The sequence below is a fragment of the Populus euphratica genome, unplaced genomic scaffold, assembly GCF_000495115.2.
Source record: "Populus euphratica unplaced genomic scaffold, PopEup_1.0 scaffold134.1, whole genome shotgun sequence".
Taxonomy (NCBI): domain Eukaryota; kingdom Viridiplantae; phylum Streptophyta; class Magnoliopsida; order Malpighiales; family Salicaceae; genus Populus; species Populus euphratica.
In genome coordinates, this window is record NW_011500021.1 from 549,790 (window position 1) to 561,615 (window position 11,826).

The 11,826-nt window shown below is 33.9% G+C and overlaps 1 protein-coding gene across 1 annotated transcript; it reads left to right on the forward strand.

Annotated features, from left to right (window-relative positions):
* The first annotated feature begins 3,126 nt into the window (after window positions 1–3,126).
* LOC105141921 (E3 ubiquitin-protein ligase HOS1-like) lies at window positions 3,127–11,086 on the forward strand. Its single transcript, XM_011049315.1, has 10 exons — window positions 3,127–3,436; window positions 4,440–4,830; window positions 5,167–5,301; window positions 5,415–5,590; window positions 6,109–6,510; window positions 6,616–6,774; window positions 7,468–7,962; window positions 8,859–8,996; window positions 9,652–10,340; window positions 10,507–11,086. Exons 1-10 carry the CDS (start codon window positions 3,317–3,319, stop codon window positions 10,676–10,678), a joined length of 2,877 nt encoding a protein of 958 aa, XP_011047617.1. The 5' UTR covers window positions 3,127–3,316; the 3' UTR covers window positions 10,679–11,086.
* The last annotated feature ends 740 nt before the right edge of the window (window positions 11,087–11,826 follow it).

Sequence of the window (11,826 nt, forward strand, 5' to 3'; positions counted from 1 at the left end):
GCTAATAGTAGGTACTCAAACATATTATCCTTGGTCACACTAATAAGCAAGTAGACCACGGTTTCTAATGAGGCTAATAGCCTTCATTCATTGACGTGTTTGTTGGATTTCTAAATATTATACATGGAAATAATAAAACAAAATTATTTTGGAGTTAATAGAATCCTATTAAATAGATCTAGAGTTGTTTAGATATTTATTACCTGAAGATCTGATATTCATCATTGCTCGAATGGAGGACACAATAGCTTGGCATAACAAGCATCACATTCACATGCTAATAGTAGGTACTCAAACATATTATCCTTGGTCACACTAATAAGCAAGTAGACCACGGTTTCTAATGAGGCTAATAGCCTTCATTCATTGACGTGTTTGTTGGATTTCTAAATATTATACATGAAAATAATAAAAAAAAATTATTTTGGAGTTAATAAAATCCTATTAAATAGATCTAGAGTTGTTTAGATATTTATTACCTGAAGATCTGATATTCTTCAGCTCTGAATAATTCTTTAAAAGTTTAGTCATCGCAAACCACAAGTTATTTAATTGTCTAGCTTTCAATAATAATCTACACAAACCACCAGTAAAAAATTTCTTAAATCCTAATTTAAGAGATAGAGATTGTTATGCCTATAATGTTAGATTTTTATTTTATGACTTACATAGTTTTTTTGTTTAATAAATAAGCACTTAAAATAAAAAAGGCATAACTTAATATTTATAAGAAAATATGAAAAATCTTATAAATTTGTAAAATATCAATTCACCCCTTGAATAATATCCATATATTAATTTAGGAAAATATAGAAATTAACCTAGTCAAGTCCCTACTTGATTTTTCGAGGTCTAGAAATATAATCTTTATATTATTTATATTTTGGTGTATAATTTATAAAATATATTTTGATCAAGTCATACTTAATTAAATCATCTTAGTTTGATTTGTGACCAATGATTCTTAATGTGTGTAACCCATTAGATTTTTAATATGTTGACTCGAATATAAATTCTAATTCCAATTAAATGAATTAAACAATTTAATTTATTATCAACTCAATAATTGGTTAACCTATATTTAAAGATCAGATACATTATCCAGCAATGTGTTATGATCCACTAAATATTATAAAAATCACTAGTGATTTGACTTAACCTTTAAGTGAATGGTTTTTTATTGTAATTAATATCGTGTCATTAATAATGTTTTGATTTAATATTAAAACATGAAGTATGTTTGTCATGTTAAATCATTTTTTTCTCTACATAATAGTAATTGATCGTTTGAATAAAATTCCTGTCATGTTAAATCGTTTTTTTCTCTACATAATAGTAATTGATCACTTGAATAAAATTTAAAACTTTTTTCAAAATTCAATCCACCTTGGTTAAGGATTTCTTAGACAATACTATTTGAGAATAAATGAAACAATTTTTTTAATGCACCTAAGGTAATGAATCTTCTATTGATTACTCAAATACCTTTATATAGTTTATGTTATGTCCAATGTGTACCCCTTCGTTACCTCGATTAAGGCAACATGTTAAATCATTAAAAATACTATTATCTATATAAGATAACTTAGTGATCTCAAGTTTACATATCACTTACTCAATCGTTACATAAACTTTTCTATAGACATAAATAATTTTCATATAAAATTCTTATGTGAGCTAGGTTAGTGTATATGTCTTATGACAAGTACACATATATTAATTTTAAGTATTCATTGTACCTCAAATTATAAGAACAACTACTTTTTTCATAAAGAAAAGAATATATCATGTATCAATCTCGATGGTTTTAATAATTATCCAGTATTTAAGAAAGCATTTACCATAAACATTTTAGTAACAATGATTTGATGCAATATGAATCCCGTAATTATAACAACTCTTGAACTAGCAATATTTTTATGGGATAAAGTTCATGGGATAAAAATATATTTCTTTGTAAAATATTTTTATCCCATGAACTTTATCTTAACTCTTGATTTGTAAATCAAATATTAGATTTATTAATATAATATTATATGAATTTTAAAGATAATTTAAGTTTTTATTAATAATAAATATGTATTTACACAAGTGTAATAATGTTACTTGTAATCAACTGATTGAATACGGGGCATATTAAACTAACAATGTCTTTATCTTAGATAAAATGAAATATAAACTAAGTCAGGTTCAAATTTGATTTGTTTTGCGAGATTATATCTAGTTTTGCCAAAACAAATTTTGGCCTATTTATTTTTTCAATTGAATATTTTGATCCAAATTTTTTATTTTTATTTTTCAATCTCTAGGTTTGAGAGATGAGAGAGAGAGAAGTCGCTGAAAAACATTAAAAAAGAGAGAAAGTTCACAAATGTCCAATATTTAATGAAAAAATTAGTTGTTTTTAGTGTTAATGAGTTTCAATTAATGAGAGGAGTTTTATTTATATATTTTCTTTTTTATCTTGACAAAAAAATCTTTTTTTTTTTCACAACTTGATTTTGTTTTTGTATCAATTAAAGTATATTTTGAGTTAGTAAAGATGTTAATGAGTGAAAATATGTTGAAAATCCCTTTCTAGTCAAAAATTTACCAACCTCGATTTCTCAGCCATCCTTCTTATTGTTGAATTCTGGATTCAAGATAATGAGTAATTTAACTAATTTTTTTTTTTAAAAGGTAACATTTTATTTGCCGTGTCAGCCAACTTGAAAAAATAAACAGGTTAGACATGCAGGGTTAGCTTTGCAAGCCCAGATATGTATCTAGGCCTTTCTTTTCATTAATTTGTCCTCCACGTAACCTTTGGATCAATGTAACTTCCTCGTAGACCAAATTCCTAGGGAAAAAAAAAAAACCCGGCGTTTCATAGCCAGTTTCAACCACAGCAAAACAAAACGCTATGTGAAACAAAGAGCCCAGAGAATGTTTTATCTTGGAAGGAGGATAGGTCCAAACAACTTGAGAGGCGTCGTACTCAAGGGGCGAATAACATGCAAGCTTGCCCATCAGGATTTGGACTATTGGCCCAGTCTCATGGCTGGTGTAAAGCAACATTACTGTGGTTACCAGGCCCAGGTTTCCCACTGGACTCGACCCGGACCTTTCTTTTGTGGAAAAACGAACGCATCTTCCTTCCCTTCCAACACCAAAAATTATTTGCGAAAAATTTGAATTATTTTCTCAGAGGCTTAACTAGCTACCAATGGCACCGTTCTCTTGAAGCGCGCCTCCCCCATCTCCCCTTTTTTTTTTCGAGACATTTCCGTCCTTCTAATTTGTGTCTCTTGAATCACGAATTCTTCTCCGAGAGAAGATGGAGCGAAACCAAATGAACGGTCGGGTTTCACCTTCCAGCTCCGCTGACTGCGGTGGAGGCACTGGAAGATCCACTGCTTTGCCTCGTCAACCTAACTACAGCAGCGGAGCTGTTCAAGTGCGTGAAACTCTTTCTCAATTACTTTATAAAACCCTGAAGCCCTTCCTAGCTATTGTCCTGCTACTATTTTTTAGGGTTTTAGGATCATTATTGCTTCACAAGCTCACTGTAACATAGAGTTAACCTAAGCTCTTTTTTTTTTATGGTATTGTTGGTTGAAGCGTCATTGAATTCAAGTAAGCCTTTTTATTCAAGTAGTAGCTGCTTGTGATTATGTATTTATCTGCTTATAGTTAGTCCAATGGACCTCATTCCACGTTAATTTTCAATTATACAGCGGATTAGGGTATTTTCATTTTTGTTGTAGAGTGTGGGGTCGAGAAACTAGTGAACGGAAATTTAGGTTTTGAACCATCATTGACTACTGAACTTTCCTTGGTAGGATTAGAGAACAATAAAATGTTATCGTTTGCTAATCAATTTATGTATTTTAGATGTACCCATAATACTATGAGGAAGAAGTGAAATTTGTAGTACAACGAGGATTGTTAGTGGTTCGCTACTTTATACATTGTGTCTCTAGTTGTTTTTTTGCTTAACGGGCATGCTCCTTGAAACTGGATTTGATAGCAATTGTATGAGCTGCTGGCTGTTTGTTTTGACTAAGCTAGTAAGGTTAAGACCCGTTATTATTTCAAAAGGATGTTTTGCGGGGACCAATTTTGCTTACACAAGTAATGCTATGAATTGACCTGATTGGATTTAGATCTAAATCATGGTGTATAGAATGTTTGGCGTTAAAGTTCTCTTCTTGTCCATTGTCACCAGTCCATGCTTGGGGATTTAAGCATTTATGGTTTGGTCTAAATCATGGTGTATATAATGTTTGGCGTTAAAGTTCTCTTCTTGTCCAATTGTCACCAGTCCATGCTTGGGGATTTAAGCATTTATGGTTTGGTTTTTTGCACTCCAGAAGAGGGATATGACACACCTCTTGCTGTATATTCATCAGTTGCTTGGTCAATGAGAAATTTTATTTTTGTGCTTATTCTTATCACAGGAAGCATTGGAACACTTGGCATCTATTGATTTAATTGAATTATGCAGTGAAGCAAAAGTTGAGCGTTGTCGAGCAACTAGAGATTTGAGAAGTTGTGGGCGCTATGTTCAGTATGTGTTGAACTCATGCAGCCATGCTTCCTTATGCTCTGAGTGTAGTCAACGGTGTGATCTTTGCCCAATTTGTAGAATACCTATTCCAAAGACTGGAATTAGGCTCCATCCTCGCCTTTACTATGAGTGCATAGAGGCTGGCCTTATTTCCAAAAGATGTGATGAAAGATTTCAGGAGAAAGAAGATGTGGACAATGAATTAACTGCTGACGTCCAACGGCTTTATTCTTTATTTGATGTTGCCTTGGAAAATAACTTGGTTTCTTTGATTTGTCACTGTATCCCTTTGCTGCATCTACCTTAGCCGTATCTATGTTTATTCACTTTTAAAAAATCGGTGCATTTGATTCATTTCTAGTATTTTTAAAATTCTTGCAAAGGCAATTCCCTAAAATATTATTTCTTCACTTTTTCTCCTTTGTTTCTAAATGGAAGCATTTGAACTGGAAAAATGATATTTGAAATGTGAACAGCCTAATACTTTTATTACTGTGTGACTGTCTAGGCATTCATGCTTTATAGAAGATCTATTTTCATTTCTGAAATAAAATTTGGAAAAAAGATAGAAGGCTCCATGCTTGAACTTATGAATATCCTTAACATAAATTTAACAGATGTCACAGATATTTGCATGGATGAAAGTGCTGTGTCTAGCGATCCTGTCATTGCTTTCTTGTTGGATGAAGTGGTTGTAAAGGATTGGTGCAAGCGGACATTTAAAAGAATCACAGCGGAACTTCAAGTAATATGTATCCTTGAAACTTTTCAAATTTGATATTCTAAGGGTTGTTATTACTTTGTGTAATTGCATTTATATTGTTTGGGTGATCACCAAAGTGTAATAGTCTTAACATTTTGTTAGATAATCTTGAAGCAGAAGAAATGAAAACTAGGTTGAGTTTACTCCTTAAACTTTCTGTGCATTTGGCTGGAATATCCAATGTCCTTGAAGTTTTGGAATCATCATTTAAGGATAGTCTTTCAGCACGACTTCATGACTTACAGCTCCTTCAAGAGAACATTTCAAAGGCGAAACAGGTTTGGTTGCCTAACAGAATGCTACCTTCAAGTGTTTATGGGTTCCAAACTTAGAACTTTTTCTGTAGTTCTTGCTTTCCTATATGTTGTTGTTCCATTGTACATGGTGTCACCTAGTTCCTTCCTTTCATTTCCTCTTGTGAATATTTTGTGATATTCTCTTCCAGTATTTTTAGAATCCCATGATCTATTAGTTGATTTTTTCAAAAAGCCCACCATGCAAGAAACTGGAGCTTGGAGTTCAGAAATGTCCTGCACGTTTAGAATTCTTATTGCCTGTATTGAAACTGGAGCTTGGAGTTCAGAAATGTCCTGTACATTTAGAATTCTTATTGCCTGTATTTTTATCATAATCATCATTGTTGTAATAATAATACTGACTTGATGATTTCTATTGAACTGAGAACAGCTTTTTTCTTCTTCCACAAGTGTTATAGAAACCATAACATGCCAGTTAATGTCTTCTATTACTGCATGCGATTCATAACCCATTTTATCTGTTGATTCTTGATTTTCAGCATATGGAGATTATAGCATGGTGTGCAAGACATCACTTTCTGGAGAATGTGAGGTCTCGTTATGCCAATTTATCATCATGGCGTTCTGTTGTCCATCAAAGGAAATCAGCAGCAATTAAGCGTTCATGGCCTGATGTGGCAAATCAATCTGCCGAGTCCAGCATGCTAGCTGGTTCTCTGTTCATTGAAGATGCTCTGGCCAATCTCAAGATAGAGCAGAATCATATGCAGGAGATGGGAGAAAAGTCAGAACTTGCACCATTGCGGAAGGATGGAGGGTTGTTTTGCAAGTCTAAGCTAGAGGGTTTGGAAGTGTGCTATCCATTTGAAAATCTGCGAGCTGCTGTTGATGTACTCTTTTTACATGGAAGTTCAGATTTGGTGCTTGCAAAGCAAGCGATTGTATCCTTTATCTCTTTGATCCTTCTTAAAAATGTTTCTGATAATTATATATTCTCATCTTGTGGAATGTAATGTCATCCTTTGTTTTCTTAACATACAAAACAGTTTCTTTATTATCTTTTTGATCGACATTGGACGATGCCAGATGAAAGTTGGCGACACATTGTAGATGACTTTTCAGCTACATTTGGTATAACCAGGCATTCATTATTGGAATCACTTACCTTCTATCTTCTGGACGATAACAACGAAGAAGCTCTGCAAGTAATTGAATGTCTACTTATTCTGATACTGAATTATTGAATTAATCTAATCATCTGTTTTATTTCTGATCAAGACATTGGATATAGCATTAAAAAACTGCATCAGGCTACAATTCTGGTTAGGAGTTCTTGTTATTTGAATATGAATTATGGCAGTTTAAGGATGCAGAAATACAACATACAAGTGAAATCTTTTAATTTAAAGAGTCTGGCAGTTTAAGGATGCAGAAACACAACATACAAGTGAAATCTTTTAATTTAAGTTCTCAAGTATATATATTTTTCATTTAATGTGTTGTTAATAATATAGCTTGTTGAAGCTACAAGTATCTGAATGAGGCTCTATTTAATTCCTACATTATTCAAAGTTTTTATTTTGTATTCTTCTAAAGTAAAAGATTCGGAGATTTCATTGGTAACGGGTAAAACTCTGTTACAAGAAAATTATACTGTGTTTGAAAGTATCCTACTGAGATCCATCAGTGCAGTCTTTATGCTATTGCTTAAAATGCATAAAACTCTTCATATTCAGTAACTTGTGGTGGCAGATATTCTGTACTGTTGTTCTTGTGTATTGTAGCTACATTTTGGGAATGACTGCAGCACCTTTTCTAATCCTCTCATGAAATGAAATGTGTGCTTTCCAAGTTCCTTTTTAGATGCTGACAGCTATTCATTGATTTATTTTCTTCAGGAAGCTTGCAACCTTCTTCCTGAGATTTCAGGCCCATCAACTCATCCTAAGATTGCTCAAGTGCTATTGGAAAGGGAGAATCCTGAAACAGCATTAATGGTCTTACGATGGTCTGGGCATGATGGATCTCATATGGTTTCACTTAGTGATGCTGTTACTGCAATTCAGGTTAGGGTGGAGTGTGGACTGCTGACTGAAGCGTTTATGCATCAGAGAATGCTCTGCACCAAAGTCAGGGAAAATAAGTTCAAGGCTGGACCACCTCGAGATGCTTCTGATGATCTTAAAGGTGAATGCAGGACGTGGGAAAACTGGGTGGAGATATTGGTGACAGAAATTTGTTGTCTCTGTATCAAGAATAATCTGGTAGATCGAATGATAGGGTTGCCATGGAATTTGGATGAAGAGAAATATCTTCATAAGTGTCTCTTGGATTATGCTTTCCATGACCCTTCAACTACTATTGGAAGCCTTCTTGTTGTATTTTATCTTCAGGTAACTTCTTCACTGATCTTAATCAACTTTGGTTTGAAACAAGATTGGCTCTTTTGTTGATGAATTTGTCACTTAAAAAGGGAAAAGAAAAGAAATTGATGAGCTGAATGTTTGATATGTTTAGTTTTGTGACCAACTTGGTTAATTTTCAATATTCCCTTAGCTTTGCTTTTACTTCTGCTTAACAATAATGGATTTTTAGGTCGGAGACTGTTCTAGGATCAATGATATTTTTGTTTGGTCCAACTGTTGATGAGACATTTAACTGTATGTTACTGAGTTGTTATATTGCAATCATCTGTGCTATATAGTCCTAGTATTGGCACTGGCTAACCAAATTCCATATCAGGTACAATTCAAAAGTTATCATTTTCCTTTTCATGTGTTCATGTTTAATAAAAATGTTCTCACGGTGAGATTTTGGTTATAAATTGAAAGCAAAGTTCCTCCTACAGCTCATCAACCAAGCAAAGTCACTCACTGCAAATGATTTGACAAATTCATCTCAATATCCTTTTATTTTTGAAAATGATGGCTTTACATGAATAAAATTATTTGCAAAATGCCCCTACTATCTATCACCAACTGTTAGCATTTCTTGACCTCGGTACTGAAATGAAAGCAGGAGTATGGTAGAAAATTAAATGAATACTGATGGAAGACAATTATATCTCATCTAATGTTTGTTTTAAGATCTAGATTTTAAAACCTGGAATGCTAGTGGTTAGTGCTGCTAGAGCAATCCTCCATAGGGAATGCTATGTCAAATAAATTGATGCTGTAACTTGTAATTTTGTGAATGATTTTGCTATAAAGTTCCACTTCTATTTATCCAATTTCTTATACGTCTAGACTACTTGACAACCTGCTATTACATATATATTTCTCTGTTCCAGCGATACAGATATGCGGAGGCATACCATGTTCACTCTAAACTTGAGAGCATGGAGCAGGAGTTCATTTTACAAAATTCTATCAGTGGAGAAGCTTTATCCAGAATAAGATCAGCTAGTCATCGCAGAGAAGAACTTGTTGTAAGTGGTTAAAATCATGTAGAAATTATGTGTGCATCCTGCATTTTTGCCAAAAAGAAGTATGCTTTTTGACTGGTTCAAGTTTATTCTGTTGGAAGGAGTGTTAAATATGAGGTTGTTATTGATTTCAAGTCTTATTTTTTTAATCTAATCTTCGAAACCAGAATAGCGGTCAATTAATTTTTCCAAAAGCACTCACTCCTCAGAAGCACAAAATTAAAGCAACTCTATGGGAACTCTTAAGGGCTAAGTTTTAGGTGCTGCAGTGTAGGACCAGCTAGGAGTGCCTAACTGATACTAGGTTTCTTAGAGTGAAATCATTGTCTCTTAATGCAAATTGTAATATAACTTTATTGTTTGGGAAGAAATCACATTAAGGTGGTGTTTGGGAGGGAGTTTCGTCAAAATTTGAATTTGTTTTTTTTTTTTTCTTCAAAATAATTTTTTTAGTGTTTTTGGATTGTTTTGATGTACTGATATCAAAAATGAATTTTAAAAAATAAACCGATATCAAAAATGAATTTAAAAAAATAAAATAAAAAAGTTATTTAAAAAGTAACCGCTACTACAATCTCAAGTAATTTAAAAAGTAACCGCTACTACAATCTCAAACACCCTTTGAAGTTACTGACCAAACGATACATTCATTAAACAGGTCCAATCCATTCATTTGCTGCCAAAAGTTCAACAGGAACAGGTTAAGACTGGAAAATTGCCTCCTGAGGTCCATAGGATGTCTAGTGAAGAAGTTGAAATTCAAGAAAGGGCTGATCTTCCCATGGTACAAGAGCCAAAGTCAAGCAGTTTATTGGTTTCGTTGCCTGCGAATTCTTCTTTTGTTTCGCTGACAAATCGTAACATTATGCTCAAACCATCAGCTCTTGAAACTCCACCAAGATTTGGTGCATCTATCAAGAATCCTCACATGGAACTGGGTAACTATGGCTCCTCATCAGTTCTCCATCAAAGGTTATCTAGCAGTCCAGAAAGAACTCAGAAGCGTCGAGTTAGTGTCAACAAAAATTTCAAAGTTGACGGCATCTCAACTCCTAGGATGCATCATGGTAGTCACATGAATACCACACCATTAAAAGAGACCAGCAGAACTTCATTAGAAGTGCTTCCAAACAGTAACCTGCTTCACAATTTGTTCGACAAAATGTCACCAGAGCGGGAACAAAATGGGTTCGTTAAGCAATTAAGAAATACCAGTCCTCCATATTCCCATAGGATTACAGCTAATCCAGTGGCGTTGTTTGGCAGCAATAATGGTTTACCTAATGATAGAAACGGTGGACCTAGAACTAAGAGCTCTAAAGATGATCCGATGGACATAGCTTGGAGGTAAACAATATTTTTTCCCTTTGCCTCTTCTTACCCTCTTCTAATGCTTCCTTGTGAAATTATTCTAGTTCAAAAATAGCCATTCTCATCCTTAAAAAGCTTTATTTAATTGCAGTGCAGTGCTCTGTTCTCATTCTGTTGTATTTATGTTTCCCTTATATTTCAGTGGTAGAGAGGAGTTCATTGTTGATAAAAGGGAGGTGAATGATGGGCTGAGATGGAGAACTGATGAAACCAGTGACGAGGAAGAAGAGCATGTTCCAGAGAGAGTTGTTGGAGTTGGTTCTTATACAGCAACTGCAAGGAGAGTTAGAAAAAGTAGATTTTCCAGAAGATGAACATTGTTGTTCTTTCTTTTTGTAACGTACAGGTGCCCCCAACCTTATATGGTGGCATCTCAGGATATGGGATAAGCAGGAAGTGCAAGAAGTAGCAGTGAAATGAAGCCACGAATTTTTTTTTTTTTTTTTTAGAGGGGCTGCACTGCTAAGATTTCCTGGTTTTGATGAGGTATATAAGCCTACAGTATACTGATTCATAGTTTTTGGACATGTAGTATGAGATTCATGCCATCTTCTTTGCTTCTTTCGGTTGTGTTGATCAAGTATGATTTTTGGTTGTTGGCCACATTTTTGTATCTTGAGAAGTAATTCAGTTTCTGCTTCATGTACTCAAAATGTCTAGGGAGATATCTCTGACAGTTACTCTTAGATTTTGAAAAACACTCAATTTTACAGGTGGCTTTTGCCAGCTAGAGTCTTTCAAGAAGGGAAGATTTGCTTCTTTTTTTCTTCACCTTTTGCAGAATGCAGTGTGATTTTTGCAAAGATTTCACTGAATCTGCCAAAAATAAAAGTAAGCAATTTCACCTTTTTCTTATCTATCGCTCTCATACCATGATTGGATTCTGTGTGGTCTTTGCAAAACTATTAAATTAGATGGTTAAAATTCAAAAATTGTTTAGTTATTTTTATTTGATGTGGTGAAGGCTCTCTGACTCGCTATAATGGATTCTGCTAAAAGTATGCCTTTCTTACACAATGGTTGATGAAAAGCAGTTCGACAACAACGAGATTGTACAGTTTAGGCTTCAGGCGTTAGCTAAACTTCTCAAGAGTAAAGGCCCTGAAGGGTGTTGGACTGCTACTTCGACCTTGCAGAACCCAATACCACAGGTCATCACTCAATCATCACTGACTTCCATTTTACCATCCTCCCAACGCTTTCATGAATTCATTCACCATTTTAGGAGACAAGGGGGGGTTGATTTTGGTGTTTCAATGAAGAATTAGACAATGTTTTGGGTCATCTGGAGGTTGTTTTCTCATTAGTTTTTTCTGGTACTAGAGTTTTTTTCTCTTAGGAGCGGCGGCATGGAAAAAAGAAGTTGTACTTATATATACATCGTAAACATGATTTAGAATCATGGGTTTTTTATGAAATCACGATTTAGAATATTAATTTTTTATTTAAATTATTTTTGTAG